The 21,100-nt window shown below is 46.1% G+C and overlaps 1 protein-coding gene across 3 annotated transcripts in view; it reads left to right on the plus strand.

The window, feature by feature from the left end:
* Positions 1–21,100, plus strand: part of SPEF2 (sperm flagellar 2) — a 736,330-nt gene that overhangs the window by 79,388 nt on the left and 635,842 nt on the right. For all 3 annotated transcript variants that reach the window (XM_069220893.1, XM_069220901.1, XM_069220907.1), the window contains exons 4-5: positions 9,708–9,878; positions 15,884–16,024. In XM_069220893.1, the coding sequence (XP_069076994.1) occupies positions 9,708–9,878; positions 15,884–16,024 (312 nt within the window). The remainder of the gene's footprint in view (positions 1–9,707; positions 9,879–15,883; positions 16,025–21,100) is intronic.

Genomic DNA, 21,100 nt, shown 5'->3' on the forward strand with positions numbered 1-21,100 from the left:
GACAGCTATGCTGGATTAGATATTAAATATCATTATGATTTCATTGAGTTTATTTCTATCGCATGTTCACCCTCCAGCATAGATAACACCATTTTTCATTCCCCACAGTGCCAGATCTCATGTGTGTGTATGTATGTATGTGTCTGTTTGCATGTAGTTGCATGTGCATACACATTCTTTTCTGTATGAATTTGTGCATATGCGTTGTGTGTGTATTTGTGCACTTGCATGTGCATGTTGTTAGGGAAAAGTGTGTACCCATGGAAAAGCTTAACAGATGAGCTCAATGCCATGGGCTAGGTGAGCTGCCTGAAGACAGTGATTGTGTCAGGAGTGAGGAAGTTAGAGGCAATCTGGTTAAGGCTGCATTGATCATTGTTGTTGAAAAAACTAATAATCTGGCCTCGTTTTGGTGTCACTTGATAGAGTAGATCTTTGGAGGAAAAGGGCAAGTATGAGGGGCAGGCCAGGGCTGGCATGCCACCAGTTCATGAAAAACATAAGGCAGTAGTCTTCATAAAAACAATCAAATTAGAGGCATGTGTAAAGTACTAACTTATCTCTTGGAAGCAGATTACAGACTGTGGCCATTAGGAAGTCTTGACCTACCAGACAGTAGGTCAGAGCTCTGCTAGTTAAACCAGATGCACTCTGGGAAGAAAATGATTTTCAAGGTATCTCAGGATCAAGGAACCCTTTCGCTTGTAATTGAAAAGTATGTTTAAGGAGGCCTCTTCCTGAGTTGAGAAACATTAATTAAATATAAATGGATCTATATAATGTTATATGCTGAGGAGTTAGAGGTCTCAATTAGGTGTAAATCAGTACTGCTTGTGAGTGTGGAGGCTAAAGCAAAAATGGTTACTGGTGTAACTGAAAACAGAATTAAATGCAGTGTGTCAACAGTACCTAAGACCATTTATATTCAGGAATAGTTAGATAGTTTTTGAGTTGGTTATGTTAGCTGGCTATTAACAATTAAACATATTGGTAAAGTTGCATTCCTACTGTTCCTACAGCTTCTACCTCTGGATTATTCAAGCAAACACATATAACATGACCTTTTGAGGCCAGCGACAAAGCGCTGCCTGGGAAGTAAGCTCATGTACTTAACAAATTCCACCACAAGTGTGTTTTTTTGCCAACATGCATGTGAGTTCACCACACAATGCTGCTGAAACCCGGCATCCCAACCTCTTGGCCAAACTCTTGAATCCATTAATTACTTATTATTACTTTTCTTGTCTTCATGGCCTTTTGGTAACACATGCAGAGGGTTTCAAAATGTGCATATTAATGGAAGGGGTGAGAAGGTAATCTTGTGTGTGACAAATCACAGATCAGCAAGGGCTCAGAACAACACTATGTGATGTAGGCAATAAAACACATTGTACACATCATGCCTTACACTATGCCAGGCAGCAGGAGTGTAAAAAGCATGTTATTCCTAGGCCCCATGCTTGCCTATTTACTCTTAAGGTGCAATAACTTGATAAGAGGTTCAGTAACTTGATAAGAGTGACTGGCAGTTTATATCAGTTTATGTCAGCCTTCAATCAGGAGTGTCACACACAGGCTGTACAACATGCAGACTCATCTTAAAACAAAAGCATGCTGCTAGACAAAACATGGACTTATAGACCAGTTTTCACAATTTGTGCAATTGCAGCTCAAAATGCAATTCTGACAGAGTAGCGCCAAGAAAACATCTCTGAAAAAAATTCCACTGTCTTCACTGCCAATCTGTGGCTAGACTATAGGCAGAGCGAGTGCAGTATATTGCGGTCTCGGTGAGAAGTGCCTGACCCTTTGGGCTAGTCACAGCTCCCCGGCCACTCCACGGCCCTCTTGCCTGCCGCTGACAGCTCCGCCATAATTGCTGAGCCTGATGGTGACAGCTCCGCCTGCAATCCCGAGCCTGATTGCAACAGCTCTGCCCACATTCCTGAGCCTGACTGCGTGTGCTGACTCCCCTGCCGATGCCTCCTTCGCGCTATCTGATCCCACCCTTCCCACCTCCCACCCTGCCCCCTCCCGCCTCCCAGGACATATAATGGAGGCTGCAGCGCAGTCTCGGTGAGAAGTGCCTGACCCTTTGGGCCAGTCACAGCTCCCCAGCCACTCCACGGCCCTCCTGCCTGCCGCTGACAGCTCCACCCACATTGCTGAGCCTTACTGCAACAGCTCCGCCTACATTCCTGAGCCTGACTTCAACAGCTCCGCCTACATTCCTGAGCCTGACTGTGTCTGCTGACGGCCATGCCAACGCCTCCTTCGCACCACTGCTGCTCCGACCCTTCCAGCCTCCCACCCTGGACCTTCCCACCGCCCAGCACAAATAATGGAGGCCACAACGCAGTCTCCATGAGAACTGCCTGACCTTTTGGGCCAGTCAACAGCTCCCCAGCCGCTCTACTGCCATCCTGCCTGCTGCTGACAGCTCCACCTGCATTGCTGAGCCTGACTGCGACCGCTCCACCTGCATTCCTGAGCCTGTGTGCGTCTGCTGACGCCCCTGCCAATGCCTCCTTCGCTTCACTGCCCCTCCCGCCTTCCTGCCCCTGTCCCTCCCACGTCACATGACATATATTGAAGGCTGCAGTGCTGCCGCACAGTGGCCACACCACCAGCGCACCAAAGGCAGGCCTGTCTGCACCAGTCTGCGCCTGGACTGTGCCCAGCGCCAGGACCCCTGGTCCTCCCACCCCCACCTCTACACCACCGAGGAGCTCCAGGACCTGAACGTCGGACACCCCATCAATAGCTGCTTCACAGCCTCCCCACCCTCATCCAAAGGACTTTTCACCTGCCTTCTCTGTCCTTTCAATGCGGGCCCTCCTGCATTCACACTGCACCCACACAGAAGACTAGGAAAAACCAACCACCACTCCAGTGCACCCTGCTAAATGCCCATTCCATATGCAAGCATGCCATAGAAATCTGGGACACCATCAACACCCAAGACCCAGATGTCGCCTTCATCACTGAGACATGGCTAACACCCTCCTCAAACCCGACAGCGCCACAGCCCCCCCTGACGGCTACTAAATGATACATCAAGACCACACCAACAAAAATGGCAGGGGCATCACCATCATCTTCAAGGAATCCATCCAATGCACCATCACTGATGACGACCCAATGTCCCTCATGGAGAACCTCAATTTCTGACTCCAGCTGATGCCAACACCACAGTGCGAGGCACCCATGCATACAGACCCCCGGGCCCACGCCCAGCCTTCAACAACACCATTGATAACCTCAGCACCCCCCCTGGCCATCGACTCCCTCTACTACTTCTACTCGGCAAAACCTACATTTCCACCTTAACGACCCCAATGACACCAGCTCCACTTCCTTCCTAGAGAACCTCAGCAACATCAGCCTCACCCAACTGGTCACCAAACCCGCACACAAAGCCAGACAGACAGTGAATGCTTCCAGAGACAGAATTAATTTCACCCACGTGACTTAACTCACCTGGACCAACTATGGCCCTCATTCTGACCTTGGCGGTCGGCGGAGAGGCGGCGGTCGGACCGCGAACAGACCGGCGGTCAGAAAAATGGCATTCTGACCGCGGCGGTCACCGCCGCGATCGACCGCCACTTCCCCACTCCGACCGCCTAGGCGGTCATGACCGGCGGGCTGGAGTTTGCGCACTCCGGCCCGGCGGTCGTCCCAAGACCGCCAACGGTATCATGACCCTGCCTACCGCCGCGGTTTCTGGCGGTCGGGAACCGCCATGCGAACCATGGCGGTAAGCACTATCGGGGCCAGGGAATTCCTTCCCTGCCACTGATAGGGGTCTCCCCCACCCCCCACTTCCCACCCGAGTCCTCCCCCCACACCCTCCACCCCCCTGCCACCCCCCAGAGGTGGTACGAACCCCCTCCCCACCCCCACCCCGACATGCACATACATGCACCCCGACATGCACACACCCCCAACATGCACATATACACACCCCCTACACACACATACACAACGGGGACACATACCCGCACACATACATGCAGACATGCGCACCTGCCGAACAGCACACATTACCCATAGACACAGCAGCACCCCCCGCCCGCATACACGCACTCACACACCCCCTCTACACACTCACACGCACACCCCCATGCACGCCCACATCACACAACACCCCCCCTCCCCCTCCCCTCACGGACGGTCAACTTACCTTGTGCGTTGGTCCTCCTGGAGGCGACGGGAGCCATGGGGAGGTGACCGCCAACAGAACACCGCCAACAGAAGACCGCCACACAGATATGTGGGTCGTAATTCTGTGGGCAGTGTTCTGCTGGCGTGGCGGTGGAGGTTGACCAGTCTCCACTTTTCCGCCGACCGCCAGTGTGGCTGCTGGCGGTTTCCCGGCGGAACGCTCCCAGCGGTCGGAATGCGCACAGCGGCATACCGCCGCGGTCGGCGGTCTTCACCGCGGCGGTAACTCGGCGGTCTCGCGAAAAGACCGCCAAGGTCAGAATGAGGGCCTATGTCATCATTCACTTTACTATCTCCAATTGCCAGCACACCATCTCCAAGGTACCTCAGCACTCCACTTCGAAGCTGGGGCAGGGTAACCAAGACTCTGTGGGCACAGGCCGTAGGCACCACACAACCAGAGCACATGGTAGACCTCGACCTCTTTCAGCCCGTCCAAAATTTCCCCACATGGATCAAGAATCAGTTGACAGAGTCGCCCTGCTGAAACCAGCTAAAACCAACAACACCTCCAAGCCAGCGAGATAGTACACTCTGGATCTCAGAAACTCCAAACGCGACTGGCACTGACTTGAAAAACAATGGTGCGTGACAAAGGACCCCTCTGACAGACCCACCTGCAATACAGTCCTCAACAACTATCATCACCACATCAAGGGAGCAAAAAGAGCAGCAATCAATGCCCGCATCCACACCACAGCCAACCATATGAAATAACTCTTCAGAATCATCAAGGAATTCTCTAACCCGATAGGCACAGAGACCACTATCCTCACATCCCAATGAACTCTGCAACACCCTCTCAGACTACTTCCACAGCAAGATCACCACCATATACAACTATGTCGACCAGCAACCCTCCACGTCAAGCTTAGACAACATCTCCCAAGCTGTGAACACCAGCCACACGATGACCTCCTGGTCCATGATTACCACACAGACCACTGCAGCCATCATGTCATCCATCCACTCCGGCGCACCCACTGTCCTCTGCCCCCACCAGCTTTTCAACCTTGGAGCCAACACTATTAGCACAGAACTAACCCACATCTTCAACATCTCCATCTCCACAGCAACCTTCCCAGATGAATAGAAGCACACAGAGGCCAGACCCCTCGTAAAGAAACCCTCCACCGACCCCAGTGACCTCAAATACTACAGACCAATCTCCCTGCTCCCCTTCCCAGCAAAAGGGCTTGAGTAAACCATCAGTCAACAGCTCACCGACTACCTGGAATGAAACCACCTTCTCAACACCTCGCAATCAGGATTCCATTCCAAACATAGCATGGAGACGGCACTGATTGCCGCCTTGGACTTTATCAGTACTCTCCGCGACCGAGGAGAGTCAGCAGCTCTGATCCTTCTGGAACTCTCCACAGTGTTCAATACAGTCTCCCACCACACTCTCCTCAACAGACTCCACAACATAGGCATTCAACAAAATGCCCTGAAGTGGGTCACCTCTTTCCTCTCAGGCGACACGCAGAGTATCTACCTCCGCCCCTTAACTTCTACACCCAAGAACATCACCTGTGGCATACCCCAAGGATTCCCCCCTCAGCCCAACCCTGTTGAACATCTACATGACCCCCCCTCGCAGCCATTTTCAAATCGTACAGACTCAATATAGTCTCCTACATCGACAACACTCAACTAGTCCTCTCACTCACCTAAGACCCCCACAATGCCAATATACTGCGGAGGAAGTGTACGTGTTGGGCATTAAAGTGCTCCCATTAGGCTTTTTTTTTATTCCTCCTGCCAAGGTCAAAGGCTAGGGGGTCATAGCCATGTGTATCCCACAAACAGGAGCAAATTAAACCCACGCAATAGAGGACCTGTAGCGCACTTGAGTTGAGGAACAGATTTCAACACTTTGAGAATCTAGAATGTAATGATTGACTTAGAGTAGAATCGAGATGCCCCAACCCCCTCCAGAGTTTAGTCAAGTCTATTGCTGAGGTCCAGGATAAGCAACCACTCTTTTTAAGATTTGTATTTGGAACATCGCTGGGGTGGGCAGTAAAAGCGAAAACAAAGTTTGGCTAGAAGAATTAGAGAATTTGAAGTAGTGGGAGTGCAAGAGACCTGGGAACCAGAACATCGTTTTCATCTAGATGAATATATCTCTTTTTCTGTACCGGCAGAACCTTCATCGGAAGGCACAGCAAAGGGTGGTTTGTTTATGTTGATTTCCCTGGGCATTGGGTGTACCCCTATGCAGAGTATGCCCAATACGAGCAATCTGCAGGTTGTCAAAATAGATTTTGAGGCTTTAGCTAGCATTTTATTGTTACATTTTTATAATTCTTATGATTGAAAATCCCCTACAGAACATTTATGTACCCAACGTTCCTTTTTACAGACCTTCGAGGGGAAATACAAATCCCACTATTCAGTTGTTTTATTGGGTGATTTCAACTTACATCTATGTCCACTGAGTTGTTATGGCACTGAATGTACTTTTGATTTAGGTTCCAAACAGGGTAATCTCTTTGAACATTCTCCTGAGGGTAGTATGCCGGATGATGTTTTGGCACATTCTAATCTAGTAGACGCTAGCGGGGGCTTGGAAGGGCCTATTGTCTCATCTTTCAAGGGAAGGGGGCCAATAGGATTATTGATTACGTGTTTGTTCGGGCCTACCTGGTTCAGTTTGTGTATAGTTTTGAAGTACAGTGGTTTGAATTTAGTGACCATAACCCTATAATTATTTTTTTGGATTGGGGAAGTCCAAAGCTCGTGGTGACCGATACTGGCCCTACTAATAAAGAGATTAGGGGCGCTGGTTAAAATGGAGTAAGGCCCCACATGACACCTTCCTAAATTCTCTCTATGATATATGTGATATGGATTTTCAACTGTGTCTGTGTGACACTCAGAATGATGAGATATTTGTAGAGACATTTTGAAGAATTTTTAAGCAAATTAATAACTATTGCGGGCCGCAAGCAGTCTTGGCCAATGTACAGATGATATATGGTTTGATTCTAACTTCTTTAAGGTCCACCATAACATGAAAATGGCTTTTAAGAAAAACCCCGGATGCAGGACAGAGATAGCAAGGAGACGGAAGGAGTATAAGCTTGCTATGCTAGCCCACAAGAGAGAGATTAAGGAGAAAGCTTGGGAGGATCTTGTGAACCCTCTTGCATTAAGTAACAGTGTCATATTTTGGGATATTATTAATTGTATCTTTTTGTCTGGTAAAGCAAATAGAGTGGTAGACTGTACAATTCCAACTGATGCATGGGTAAAGCATTTTTCAGGGATTTATGGTGAACTAGAGGTGACTGTGTCTACTGAATCTCTGGGTACACCCCAGAGGATGCTGTAGCTTGTTTTACAGAGAAGGAGGTTGGTGCTGCCATTGTAACTATTTCTATGAATAAGGCCCCATAGCCTGATGGATTCCCCACTGATTTATTTAATTTTGACACTCTGGTTTGGATGACAATATTATCATGTGTATTTCACATAGCTTGGAGGACAGGTCCCCTCACTTCTTGGCGATGTTCGGTTATTGTCCCTGTCATTATGAAGGGAGACAGGTTGGACCCCAGGTGTTATAGGCCAATTTTTTTAATTGATTCCTCTGTTAAGATCCTGGGCAGGATGATTTTGGCCAGGTTAGCAAATTGCTTGGAACAAAGAAATGTGATCTCTTGCTTTCAGTCCGGGTTTAGGCAAGGGGAAAGGAACACATGAACAATGTCTTAACATGCACTTGATATTTGGAAAATACACTGTGGCCAAAAGAGGGTGGATATACATAGCCTTTATGGATCTGTCACCGGCCTTTGAATGAGACCAAATTATGGTTGATGCTCATTGATATAGGCTTTGACCATAGCATTATTAGTTTCCTACCTGACATTCATCAGGATCTCACAGCCACAGTCAGATTTAATCATGAAGGGTCCCTGGCAGTGCCAATAAAAATACTTAAAAGGGTGAGGCAAGTTTGTATTTTGACCCAACTATTGTTTACCCTATATATTAACACTCTGATCCCGTTCTTGTGTATGGCTACTAAGGATATCCCCCGGGTTGGATTGCTGCTAATTCCTGCACTTGTCAGTCAGTTTTTGTAAAGTGCAGCTATTCACCCATGAGGGTCTCAAGGTGCTGGGGGGAGGGGAGGGCCCTGATCCGAAGAGCCATGTCTTGAGGTTCTTCCTAAAGATGGTGAGCGACGGGCTTTGTCTGAGGTGCAGACGGGTTTTGTCTTGTATATGCAGATGACACAGTTATGGTAGCCAGAACTGCGGTGGGCCTTCAAAGACTTCTCAACTCTTTTATAGAGTTCATTGCCTCTTTTGATATGGATATAAACTATTTTAAGTCTTATACCATGGTTATTGGGCAATTGAATAAGCGTTATAAGAGACTTTACGGGGGTGATCAGGAGATGACAAGAGTTACTACCTTCCCATACTTAGGGGTTATCTTTGATGAGAGAGGATCTTGGGCCCCACAAACAAGTGTTAAAAGAAATTTGTTGGCCAGGTCAGTAGCCTCAGTTTTCGACTTTGCGAGTAGATTGGCTGCCAGACCGACACAGGCACTGGTGAAAGTTTACCAAGCCAAATGCCTGTCAATTGGTAATTATGGAAGTGATCTATGAAGCTATAAAGACTGTGGTGAGAAACAGAGAGTCGAGAATGACTTTAGAAGAAGACTGAAGTCTCTCCCACAGTCGGTTGCTACTTTTACAGTACATCAAGAATTGGGTCTGGCTATATTTCGGACAAGTTGGCCCTCTCCGATATAGTTAGATGGCTCAAAATCTGATCAAGTACTGAATTGGGATTGAACTAGGCAAGAAATTGTCTTGCTTTGGATAAAGGCCTTAGTATTCCTTGCTGGCGTTATATTAACGCCTGTCTGGGGAAATTGTGCTGTGCTGCCCTTTTTGGGGCACCTGATCAAATTAAGAAAAATTATGTGCCCTGGATTAAAAATCAATTTATGGCAAGAGCCAAAACTGGGAGAGAAGAAAGAGAACTTCAAACATCTAGGGCTAGGGTGTACATACCTTTGAAAACAATTTAAGTATGCAGCCCTACCTGTGCATGGTGACTTCACCCAATCACTATTTCCTTTATCTTTATGCCTTGAAAAAGTCCGTGTGGACGAAACACGTGTTGGCTGTCTCTGAACATTGATGTGATTTTTCTCAAACATGAGGAAATAGCTGTCTCTGAACATTGATTTGGTATTTCTCAACATAAGGAAATAAAGAAATCTGCATCTTGCTTCATCGTGGACTTATTACTCGGAGTGCCCTGGTTTTGTTTTGTCTTCAAAGATTATTAACTGACTGAGAGATGTAAAATGCAGATCTTTTTAGAAACGCCATTTTGCTAAATGCATTTCAGGGCAAATTAGTTTGTATAATTGGGGCATTCTACAAATGTATAGTGGTAAACGGGGTAAGTGGTGCTGCAAATTCATTTCTTTCAATTCATATTTAGCGCCTGAAGACTATTGTGCCTCGACAGACTGATTTGAACCTGCAAAATGTAACTGACCAATTTGAACAGAAGACTAGAGAGATTGATGAGAAGATGACTCGGCTGCAGAATGAAGAATTGAGAAAAGTTAAACAAATACAAGACGAGTTGAGATTTCAAGACATAGAAAAGGTATCCATAAGCTTAAAGGCACTAAGATTACTGAAGTGTGCTTGTTTTAAATGTGAATCTGTTGTACTGTCTAAGAATTGTGTCATCTTCATCAACACAAAATATGATTGCACGTATTTTCTAATAAATCACCCTAAAAGGCACTTCTGTTCACAAAGACATCCAATATGCATGTTTAAGATTTACGAATTCATAGATTTAGGTGGCGGCGAAAACGTAAAATCCAGCAATCATAGTTCAGAGACATGATGAGTCCCCCAGGGAAACAGTACTTATGGAGAGCTCAGCCTAGCAAATCATGAGTCTTCTGTGGGAACAATGCTGAACTGCTCCCTGATTCAGAGTCAGAAGCACTGCATAGGGAGGAGCTGGGGCTGGCAACAGGTCTGCTGGTATGAATGAAGTTACAGAGAGGACTGCATCTTGTCTTCCGTCGAGGGCCTGCTGCGGAAAGGGGTTGCTGTGCTTTCCCTTTTGACAGAGTGGTCTCTTATGTCCACTCAAATGTGGACCTCGTGGTCTCAGGCCTCCGGGAGTTTGAAAAATGTTGCTCCAACCAATCCCATGCTTCTTCTGTGACATCAAATGTCTTCGGTTTGTGAAGCACTTTGAGTCTATCCGGGAACCTGAGGGCGTATGAGACCAGTCGTGTGGAGTTGTTGTTTGACAGCTTTAAAGGAGGCTCATTTATGCTGAACTGCAAGCGTATAGTCAGGAAAGGCAGAGATGTGGCTTTGTCCAGTAAGATTGGCACTTTTTCCCTGGTATTACGAAGAACTATGTCTCTATCTCTGTAATTCAGTATGGATGTAACCAGTGCTTTAAATGGAAAAATAGAAGTGCAGGTACTCTGTAATAGAGTACCTGCTTGTTTCTGAGAAGTGCCGGTACTCTCCAATTAAAAGTATTACGTTTTGCTCGAGATATGCCGGTACTCTCCCTCTCAAAATAAAAAAGTGCCGGTACTCAGTACCGGAGAGTACCGGCCCATTTAAAGCACTGGATGTAACAGATGGTCTGGGTGGTGTGCCCGGGGCAGGTCTTCTCATCAGAACTCGGTGCACCCGCTCCACCACAAACAGATCAGACAGACCTTCTCTTGCCACTTTAGTGTGGAGCCGGTCTTCAATATATTGCGTGGCATTGGGGCCTTCTATGCCTCCAGCATGCTAACAATTCTGACATTATTACGACCTCCCGCCATTCCACATCTTCAGCATGCTCTTGCAGCAGCTCTACCTGTAGCTGAAGGAGTGCCACTGTGGTTGATTGTTCCTTTTTCCACGGGAGCAATGAAGAGAGGGTACATTCAGTTGTTTTGACCCTGTTGTTTAATTTTTTTATGGTAGTCTTTAGGATACTGAGATCCGTGGTGAGTGATCCAAGATGTTGTTCAATGCCAGTCTAGAGAATCCTAGTTTGTTTTAATGGGATAACAGGAGTTAGCTTAGCTTTCGCTCGCAGACTCGTGCCCCCGTCATTTAACCTACTTAGCTTGATCTGTCTTAGACCATTGAGTTAATTAAATCTTTTAAGATGGCTGCCTTGTTTATAGTTAGTCCCTTTTGTTTAGAGTTATGTTATCAGTGTCACCTCGCTAAGGCGTCAACTCATATAACAAAGACAAACAAACTATAGGGGCTCACATTAGAAGTTACTGTCCCAAGCATGCAACGTTATCTATTGTTTTGGAACAACCTACGTCAGGGGTCCAATTTCCTGTAAAATGATGTCTAACTTGTGCACAGAGGGGTTCAGCATGGTCGGTGGGTCATCCAGTGTTGTCACCGAAGAGCATTCAGACAGGGGAGACGGCGTGTGGGACATATCTGTGGTTCAGCCTTTTTGGCCTTTGCATGACAAATATCATGACAGGGTGTTTGTTTGTGCAGGCGCTAAGGTGCTCGTCTTATGCCAGTGGGGTGTTCACATCCACTGTGTTGTAGGTAAGGAGTATGGATAGAGGTGGGATCACGCCACCCAGTCACAAGGTACTACTCCTAAAAGGGTTAAGCCCTGGAGTAAGCATCCAGCCTAGCAGAATTATTGTAGGTGCCACCTTTATGGTTAAAATGGTGCTGGTGCTGCTGCTGTCAGCTTGTGTCCAGTGGTGAGGCAGGTGAGGAGTCAGTGGGATGTCGCCCCAGTCAATCTCTGCTGGTCAAGATTGCACCTCAAGTAATAGCCACAGGGAATATGTTTAGTTGCTGCTTCCTCTCCAGGTATTGCAGAGGAGAGGTGGCATGGACCAGGCTGCTGGTATAAAGGTTTTGTGTGTAAGCCACAAGTGTTCACCCAAATCCACACCCTCAGTGCATAGCCTCACCAATTCGCAATTGCACATACCTGCATTCTAGTTGGGTGGTCAATTTCAGCTAACTTCCAGCCTCATTCAAATCTGGCATGGCCGCACCCCCGGCCATCATTCTTAAAGGCCCCAGAAACTCCATTCCACACCAGGGCATCGTGGGTTGGCAAGCAGCTCAGCGCAGCATAGGAGCACAGGAAATGCCCAACAATAGTTCTGTGTGCATGCAACCTTCCTCCAGTACATAGCTGCTCCCGCTTACTCACAAGCAAGCCTGCTCACACCTGGGCCTGCTCACCACCACCGCCTCTCACCTCGCTGCCCACAGGGTAATGCCATGATGTCTCCACAGCTCTGGTCCGTCCTGCAAGTTTTTTTCAGCAGCCCCCTGATGTAGGCATGTCGCAGCTCGGGGTACCAAAGTCCCAGGCCGCTGGTCACCGGTCTTCTGCCAAATCCCGGGCCCCACAAAGCCCTGCCAGGACCGAGCTGGGTCGCAGTCCCAGAAGTGATATGCTGGGTATCCATGTGCCTCATCTTGCATATGGATGCCGCAGGTTCATACAGAGGCACCAATCTGTTGCACAGCAGGTGCCTCAAAATCTAACCAGCTCTCCTATGGCGTGGCGGCTCCGGCCACTTGGGCCGTAGGTCCCAGGCAGCAGGCTGCAGCACTAAGCCAGCACGGGGCCGTCAGCTGAGCCTCCCAGTCCGCTGCCACTCTGTGAGCTCAGGGAGCTGTCAGTGGTCACCAGGGACGGTGTTAGGTGAAGGCACGATACTTGGAAACCGCTCATCTTATTTCGATAAAGTGAGATAGCTGGGCTGGGCTGGGAGCTCAGTGCTTATGCTGCTGCTGTCTTCGCCATTTAGCCATGCCCCCACGGCTCATCACCTGATATAATATCCAAGTCGTCTGTGAGGCCATGATAGAACCTCCATTTCCTCCCAGATATTATCAAATTTCCTGGGGAAGCCCCTGCTTTCATGCACAGCCCCCTCTGCCTCCATGCAACAGCTCATACCGTCACTCCACATGTTTCTTGTGGGAACACTCCCTCCCCCCCCACCACCAAAAGCAGGCCAGCTCTTTTTTAGGAACAACAAAGCCCATCATACAGAACTGTAATTGCTTCCTTGAGAAGTCCACCTCATTAGTTATACCTAGTACAATCCATTGAGGTGTCATGGAAATAACAGTACCCACCACCTTCTCCAATTCTTTAACAATGAACTCCAAAAAATGTGTTGTACCTTTCTGTCCTAAGGTCTGAAGTAGAGGATTCTCTACATTATCCCTCTAGCAGTCGGTCCTTCAGATTTGCCTAATTTCAGCTTCTTGTATACTTTAAACCTTTTTCTTACATGGTGGTCTACGGAGTGAGTAGAGGTATGCACAAGCTCCATTCTTGTTTCAGTTACACCAAATACGGAAAAAACATTTCCATTCAGATTTCAAGAAACCCATAGAAGTGTCTGCTATTGTATTATTTAGTCCCTCTGATGTGGATCTGAGCAAGGCCAGTTATAGTCATAGAGTCTATGGGAAAGGATGCTGCTTCTCTGGCTTGTTGATGTAAGCTCCGGAAAATAGGTTACAATTGAGCACATGTGTTGTTTTAAACCTGAGAGCCCCATGTTAGGGTTAAGCAGTCCTGGCATCTAAGCTCTAAAGGCTGGCCATGCTCTTGAGTGCATTTTGTACACAAAAATACCCATGCTGACTTGCAGCACAGCCTGTGCTGCATGTAACATTATCCACACATTTATTGAATCTATGCATCACATGCTAAGGGCTTTGGAATTTAAGTATCAGCAACGAGAAGCCAAGAAAGTGCTTCAAGGGCTGAAGAGATGTGGTGGCATAGATAAACATGTAGCAGTAGTCTTTCTGTGGCATTCTGGATTCTTTGTAAACAACTGGGCTGGCGTTTTGTTGATGAGATGAAGTTCTAGCATCTTAGCTTTTGTCATAAAGTTATCTTTGCTGGTGTTTCAAAAATGTTGAGACGGAGACGTTTTTGCCATGTTGCACTCCCAGGGGTGGGATTCTGTAAAGATCTGAATGTTCCTGGTGATGCAATTGGTTTTGGAGATCAAGTTCAAATACTGCAGTCTTCTTGCACTTTTGAGTATGGATTTGTAAATCCTATTGAATTGCTGGAGGCAGATTTTGTTAGGCACGTTTCTGCATTTCTTCCATTGACACTGGAGCGCAGCTATTTCTAAATGTTATCTCCTTTATTCCTCCATTTCTCCTTGGTCTCTTATGTCATTGTTTAGGGTGCCTGGATGTTTTGTGAGGGCTGAGTTTGTTAAAAGCTCTGTAAAATTAGTTAAACAGTTGGTTGCCATCTTTTTTTATGGCAATGGAGAGTGCTGAGAGGTGGGAGTTGCGTTCAAAGAGGTTAACTTTACTCCAGGTTCTGTAAATGATTAATGTTGGTGTGGTAGTAGTGTTTGGTATTGAGGAGAGCTCGCCCATGAAGGAGGCTTTGTGGTATTGGTGGTATTGCTCCAGTACGTAGGTTTGTTCTCTATGAATGAGAGTGTGAGAGAGAGATAGAGTGAGGGAGAGAGAGGTCTCTAGATACGTAGGAAGCACACAAGACAGTAGAAGTGGGTGCACAAGTGGACTAGAATAGATTAGCAATTTGTCAAAAACTTGTCTTCAGTGTTGGTGTGCTGTAATGAGTCTATGAAGATAACATCTTTCCTCTGGCAGTTATGTATTATGGAGTCTGTAGTTTGGTTCAAATGCATCGTGAACAATCAGTGAAGTGTCATCTCCAAGCTGTGTTTCAAAGGGTAGGTGTGGTGTTCAGTTTGATATCAAGTCAAAGGTATTTTGTCAGAAAGGAGATGTTTGAAGAAGATTGGGAGGAGATGGGAGCTAGGAGAGAGAGAGAGACAACTGGAAGTTCAACAAGAGGATAGGATGAGTGATCTTCCTGCTCGAGAAGGTTGAGCAAATACTTAGCCTAGTTAGAGTTGGCAAGTAAGGCGGTGGCATGTCATTGAATGGTGAATGAGAATGTAGGATGTAGGATAGCCATGTGTGTTTGCTTAGGCTGCAGGGGTTTGTGGTGGGGAACATTGGAGGGAAGGAAAAGACAGCTGATTAGAGGAAAAGAGAACGTTGGTTAAAAAGGGTTTACTGGAGGAGGGAAGAGGTGAAGACAGCGTGGATCAGCCATTACATTTTGCACCCGGTACGGATGGTGTGGCGTATGGGTTAGGGAAAAGGAAGATCACGAGAAAGTTGACGATTGTGCCATTAGTGGAAGGCTGAGATGGAGGGATAGAAAGCACGTTGATTAACCCTTTAACGACCAATAGGTCTTAAGTTCGAAAGCAGACTAGAAGTGCACTTAGATTCGTTCTTCAAACCCAACAGTACATCTGCCTCCATTGATTCACATGAACAAACATGGAATCACCTTTTCTGTACACCTTTAGGTACAGCTTCACAAATAATTAGCATATGGTTCCTCCTTAGTATGCTACAATGCATCGGACATTTGGATATGTTGGAAGAGGTACTTGCTAAGGAAACTCTTTTACACTGTAAAAATAACTGCTTTATCTCAGGGGAGTATGTCAGCTAGATTAAAGGAGGCAGAAGAACAACTTTGTAGCGCCAGTTTGCATTGGATTGAAATACAGGTGCAAATAACAAGCGGTTTTGTTTATTTAGCTGCGACAAGCAAGAAGGAAACAGAATGAAATTATGGCACGAATTCAAGCAGCTATTGTACAGATCCCTAAACCACCTGCGAATCGCACCTTGAAAGCACTTGATGCTCAGAAACAGTTGAAAAAGAAAAAGGAAGCAGAGGTGAGATGTTACAGTGACTGTAAAAATACTTAACTTATGGCAGTGTTCGTCATAAAACATCTGTTTATTTGCTACTTTAATTTATGTTTTCTTTGTAGACAACTTCAATCCAACATGCATTGGCACAGCTATCAGGGCTGGCATTGGTCGTAAGCCTTTTTGGTTTGTCAGGGCATGTTTTTATTTTGCCATGATCTTTGCAAAACGTTATTGGTAGGCAAGCGTCTGGATCCTCGTCAATCTAAAAAAAAAAATGCCTAAAAGCAAAATATTTTTTTGTTCCAAACACACATTACCAAAGTAGTCCTTGGAACTTAGGGGACTACTTTGTGTGTGGATGCGCTGCTTGTGAAAGGGGAAAATTCCGTCACTCACTTTGAAGTTAGACAGCGGCGGACGTAGGCTGACTCTTTCACAATGCTGTACTCTGCAGTGGGCAGAAGAAAAGTGTGAAGGACACAATAACAGACCAATGAATAAATAAGGCTGGCTAGAAGCCCCTATAAGTAACAAATATTATACATATAATTTTAGTAAAGTGAAAACGTTTTGGCTAACGCTAGATCTAACAAGGACCTGTAAAAGCAGCTTTGTGATTTCTTTATGTAACTCACTGGACAGACACTGTGTTTTGGACCTCATCTGCTCTCCGGTGTGTTAACAATTTTTGGTACTCCTAAGCAAAAGTGTGAGTCCATTTTCTTGCCATCTAGTGACAGTGATATGTGATTCATGTTTAAAAAACTATCATGCTCCCTGACACTGGCACGTTCGTGTGTTACTATCTTGTCTATGAGGATTCCGCAACGCCAGGGTTCAGTACCCTCTGTCTCAGCTGACAGGGGTTCTGCCCTTCAGTTTTCACGTCAGCAGGACTTGCTTATTTGACTTTACCAGCATGCAAAGAGATTGATTTAGGCAGATCGGGCTCCATTTACTATGCTTTGTGCTTTTCCAGTGTAGCACAGTGGGCATGACTTCGTCCCCAGATTTCTTACTCTTCCCTATGCTCTTGCTATAAAACCCTTCCTTGTAAAACAGCCTTATCACGTCGTCCCTTGTTTGAGAACTACACTTCATATCGGTCTCTTTTCTCACCCACTCAGAGATTAAATGCTTCGGTCTTGGGTCATGGGAATTCTGAAACACTGTTATGTCTTTCATCTGTGTTGTTCATTAGCAGTCAGAATTATTGTCATTGCTTCCGAGTTGTGAACGTAGTGATTCAGCTTTACATTTTTTTCCAGATAAAAGTATCCGTATGAGCCTCAGCATCTTGTCAGTGTAGCACTGGGACAGCAGAAAAAGGTTCCAGGCACCAAAACGGAAGTCACCCATATTTGTGAACACAGTACTTACTATAATGGTCCACGGTTGCAGTACGAGGCAACTCTGAATGTTTTAAGACATGCTATGTGTGTGCTTTGTGAGGGGAATCCCCACACATCAATGCCTGCTGCAGGCAATGTTTGTGGTAATATTAGACGTGCTGTAGTGAACTTTACAGTGCTCCTCTTGTATAAAAACAAACTTAAAAACAGTAACATATCCTACTTTTACACCCAGAACATGCTTGGTGTGAACAGCATTCTCAACACACCCTCATTCTGTCAATCTTTTCACCTCCTGGTCCCACTTTCCAATCTTAAATCGGCCCCAGCTGTGAGGTGACTGCTTCATTTTAGGATTTGAGTATCTGACGGGATTGTTATCCATAGTGCTTCGAAGCAGGCACGTATAGATATTTAATGGTTATTTAAACATGCAAGCAGGTTACACACAAACCTCTTTAACCTGTGCATAAAGAACCTGAGCTATTATAGAAACATTAAGGGCAGTTGCTGGTTGCACACAGATTATTTTTGGAACTGGTGTGATAATGCCATAAACCAGTTTACCAGAAGACACACTCGAACAGCAGATATGGTTGTTAAGGTACCTCAGTAGTCAATGTTGCTATTGTGGTTATCTGAAGGCAACCTGGAGATGGCAGGGTTGAATTGTGTTGCTGCAAGCTTCTTTTAGGAGGAATGAAATAAGCATCACTAAGTGGGCACCAGTAACACTTGTGTTGCTGTTGCCACCTTAGCCTTATATTCATCTACTGTGAATGAAATAGGCACCACTGGGTGAATGAAATAAGCACTACTGAGTTGATTTACAGTATCTCCTATTAACATTGCTACTAAACTGCAAAACTCTAGCAACAAGAGTTAAGTAGACACACACATGATGGTTGACGATTGTCCATCTGTGTCTCCATACACCTACTTCTGAAAAAAAAGTTTTGCAAAAGTTTGTTTCATTTTCAGGTTCTCGTAATTTCCAGATTTCGTTTTCAAAAGTGCCAACACCATCTCTGGCAAATCTGATACCACCCTAAAAATATTTCCGAGACTGAGAGGTCAGCCACATTGCCCTGCAGTCTCTATTTCTCCCTTCTATAATGGTGTCTGTGGGTGACATCTGCCAGTTTGGAAGATAGAAAGTAGGGACAAAGCATCGTGGTGGATGACACAGGCTGCACCTATCACCTCTCTTAGAATCAGACTGGCAACCCTTACTCACCTAAATTAATAAAAAATTTTTTACGAGTGGATGGAAAATTAACAACAACATACAGACCAGGTGTAATTTTGTAAAATATGTTTTTTGCAGTACCCGACTGCACGTGAATCGGGCAGCAGTCGCCCTCAAAACATGGCAAGCAGATGATGCAATCAAAGTCAAAAGGGACCAAGAGGGCAGCCTGCCTTAGTGACTTTATAGTATATTCTGAGCTCATTTTATCCTCAGAAAATACTGTCCAGTTAAATGGGAAGATGGAAAGAGACAGCAAGGGGAATAGCCTGGGGCCATACCACATCTGTATTTTTTTTAAAAAGTTTTTATTTCAAGTTTTCAAAATAAAGAAATGTACAATACTAACATGCCAGCAGCGTAACATTGCAGCATTACTCCAGCGATTAAATACACCGATCCCATGGACCCCTTACTAGTGACAAGTGGGGAGGAGGGGGCGGTAGGGAGGTGGGTGTCGAGGGGAGGTGATTCCATCGTACCACATCTTTATGAACGAAAGGGTATACCAATTGAGCCCAGGCCTGCAGGCCCTGCGTATATCTTCTTCAACGGCCACTCTACGGAGCTCGCACACCCAACAATCTGCAGTTAGAACTCAAACCTACACAACCACTTCAGGGGGGCACTGGAATGTTGCTCCCCTTCTCTTGTGCCTCGTCTACCAACCGTTCCAACATCTCAGCCTAAGGCTCCAATTCATGTTCCGTGTATTTGTCTACTCACACCTTTTTATAGTCTGCATTCCTCCGCTACAGCCCACTCCTGCAAGTATGCACACCACCTCTTAAAACTGATATCCATCCTAGTAGGGGATGCATGTTCTCTTGTCGCTGCCCCACAGAAAATAGTAGGTAGTGGTAAAGGAAGAGAGCATTACCTCGGGCTATAGCATTGCAGCTGTAAAGCTGCAGGCAGCCATATGATTGTTGTATATCTGTGGTTCTTAACCTTTTGACTCCTGTTGACCCCCCACTTAACCTTTATTGGAACTCATGATCTCCCACTGAATCATCATTGGAATCTGGGGACCCCACTGCGTTATTAGGGGAAACCTGGATCAGGACCTAAGCATTTTCAGTGATTTGAACCACAAAACAGTACACAAAAATACAGAAATAAGCATTAATCAAACAAATACGTACAAAAATTAAAGCTTTTATTTAATATGCAAATAAAAAAATCAAAATTTCAATTTTAATAGGAAGGTCGGAGCGTCTCTAAATTTGAGCAACACATTATCCATACTATATTCTGTTTGATGCACTTTCACTGCTCCCACGAATCAATCTGAGAATACTAACTTAATTTTCAGCCTCCAGTTTGAAACTCTTTCATATTAATTAGGGGTGGTTGGAACTCGCAGAGTTGTACTTCGCAGAATTCCGTGGAATTAACTAAAAACTCAGCAGAATTCCCCAGGGTTCTGCAAGCGGCAGAATTATGTTCCACGGCGCTGCTTAGCAAACAAAACAACTACAGTGCACTCCGGTGAGTGAGACTGTGAGCGCACATCAGCAGTGTCTAACTGAGGATGTCTCCTAACACCCTTCTCCCCAAGAGGATGCCTCAATGAATTCACAGAGAGTGACAGACAATAAAACTCCACAATAAACCTCCAGAGACTGGCAAGTATATCGCCACACTGTCCATGGATGGCACGCACAAGATTATAATGGACTCAATACACGCAGCCATTATTTCTACTACTCTACTCCACGTGCATGTCTCTTTTGCCCCCAGACAGACAAACTGGCAGGTTCACCCCGTCTGTTACACCATCTCCCCCACAAAACAATAACTCTCGCCTTTCCCTTCCATGCCACCCCCACCTGTGCTGTTTCAGTGCTCTCCTTCTCAGACGGTGCTGGGCGTGGCTGAAGCTCACTCACCTTCACCCTCTCCTCCGCTGGTGGCACAGCCTGAGCACCTCTGTGTCCGGGACAGGTCAGTTGTTTCACGTGCTGACCTCCGGCGCACGACCTCTGACTGGTGCTGGCAGTGGATGGGGGACGGGGGACATACTGCCACTTTCAGGGGAAGAGCGCTAGGGGCAGAGACATAAAAGAAAGACTGTCGGACAGAGTCACCTCAACATGCATTGGCATGGCAATGCACTTATGCAAGAGGCATGCCTGCTATGCTGCTATCAAAATGTTAGGCATACATGTGAGCAGTCAGCATATTGGTGTGATTTGGAGGTCCATGCATCTCACATGTTTGTTGATGACTAATTACAGAGCACTGTAAAACATTGTTGGCAGGGATTTGCTTACGAAAAAAACACAAAGTGGTGACCACATATCCCATTGCATCACCCCGCAGCAACCGCACTCCTGTGGACAAAAAGCCCCTCCCACAAAGCGACCCGCCAAAAGACTAGTAGTATATAGTGGAACTAGTAGTATATAATGGAACTTATTGGTTGTGATTAACAATGTTACTTTCTAAAACTGACACATATTTATATATTCAGAAGGATGGCTGCTAAACTCC

This window comes from Pleurodeles waltl, chromosome 1_1 (assembly GCF_031143425.1).
Source record: "Pleurodeles waltl isolate 20211129_DDA chromosome 1_1, aPleWal1.hap1.20221129, whole genome shotgun sequence".
NCBI lineage: Eukaryota > Metazoa > Chordata > Amphibia > Caudata > Salamandridae > Pleurodeles > Pleurodeles waltl.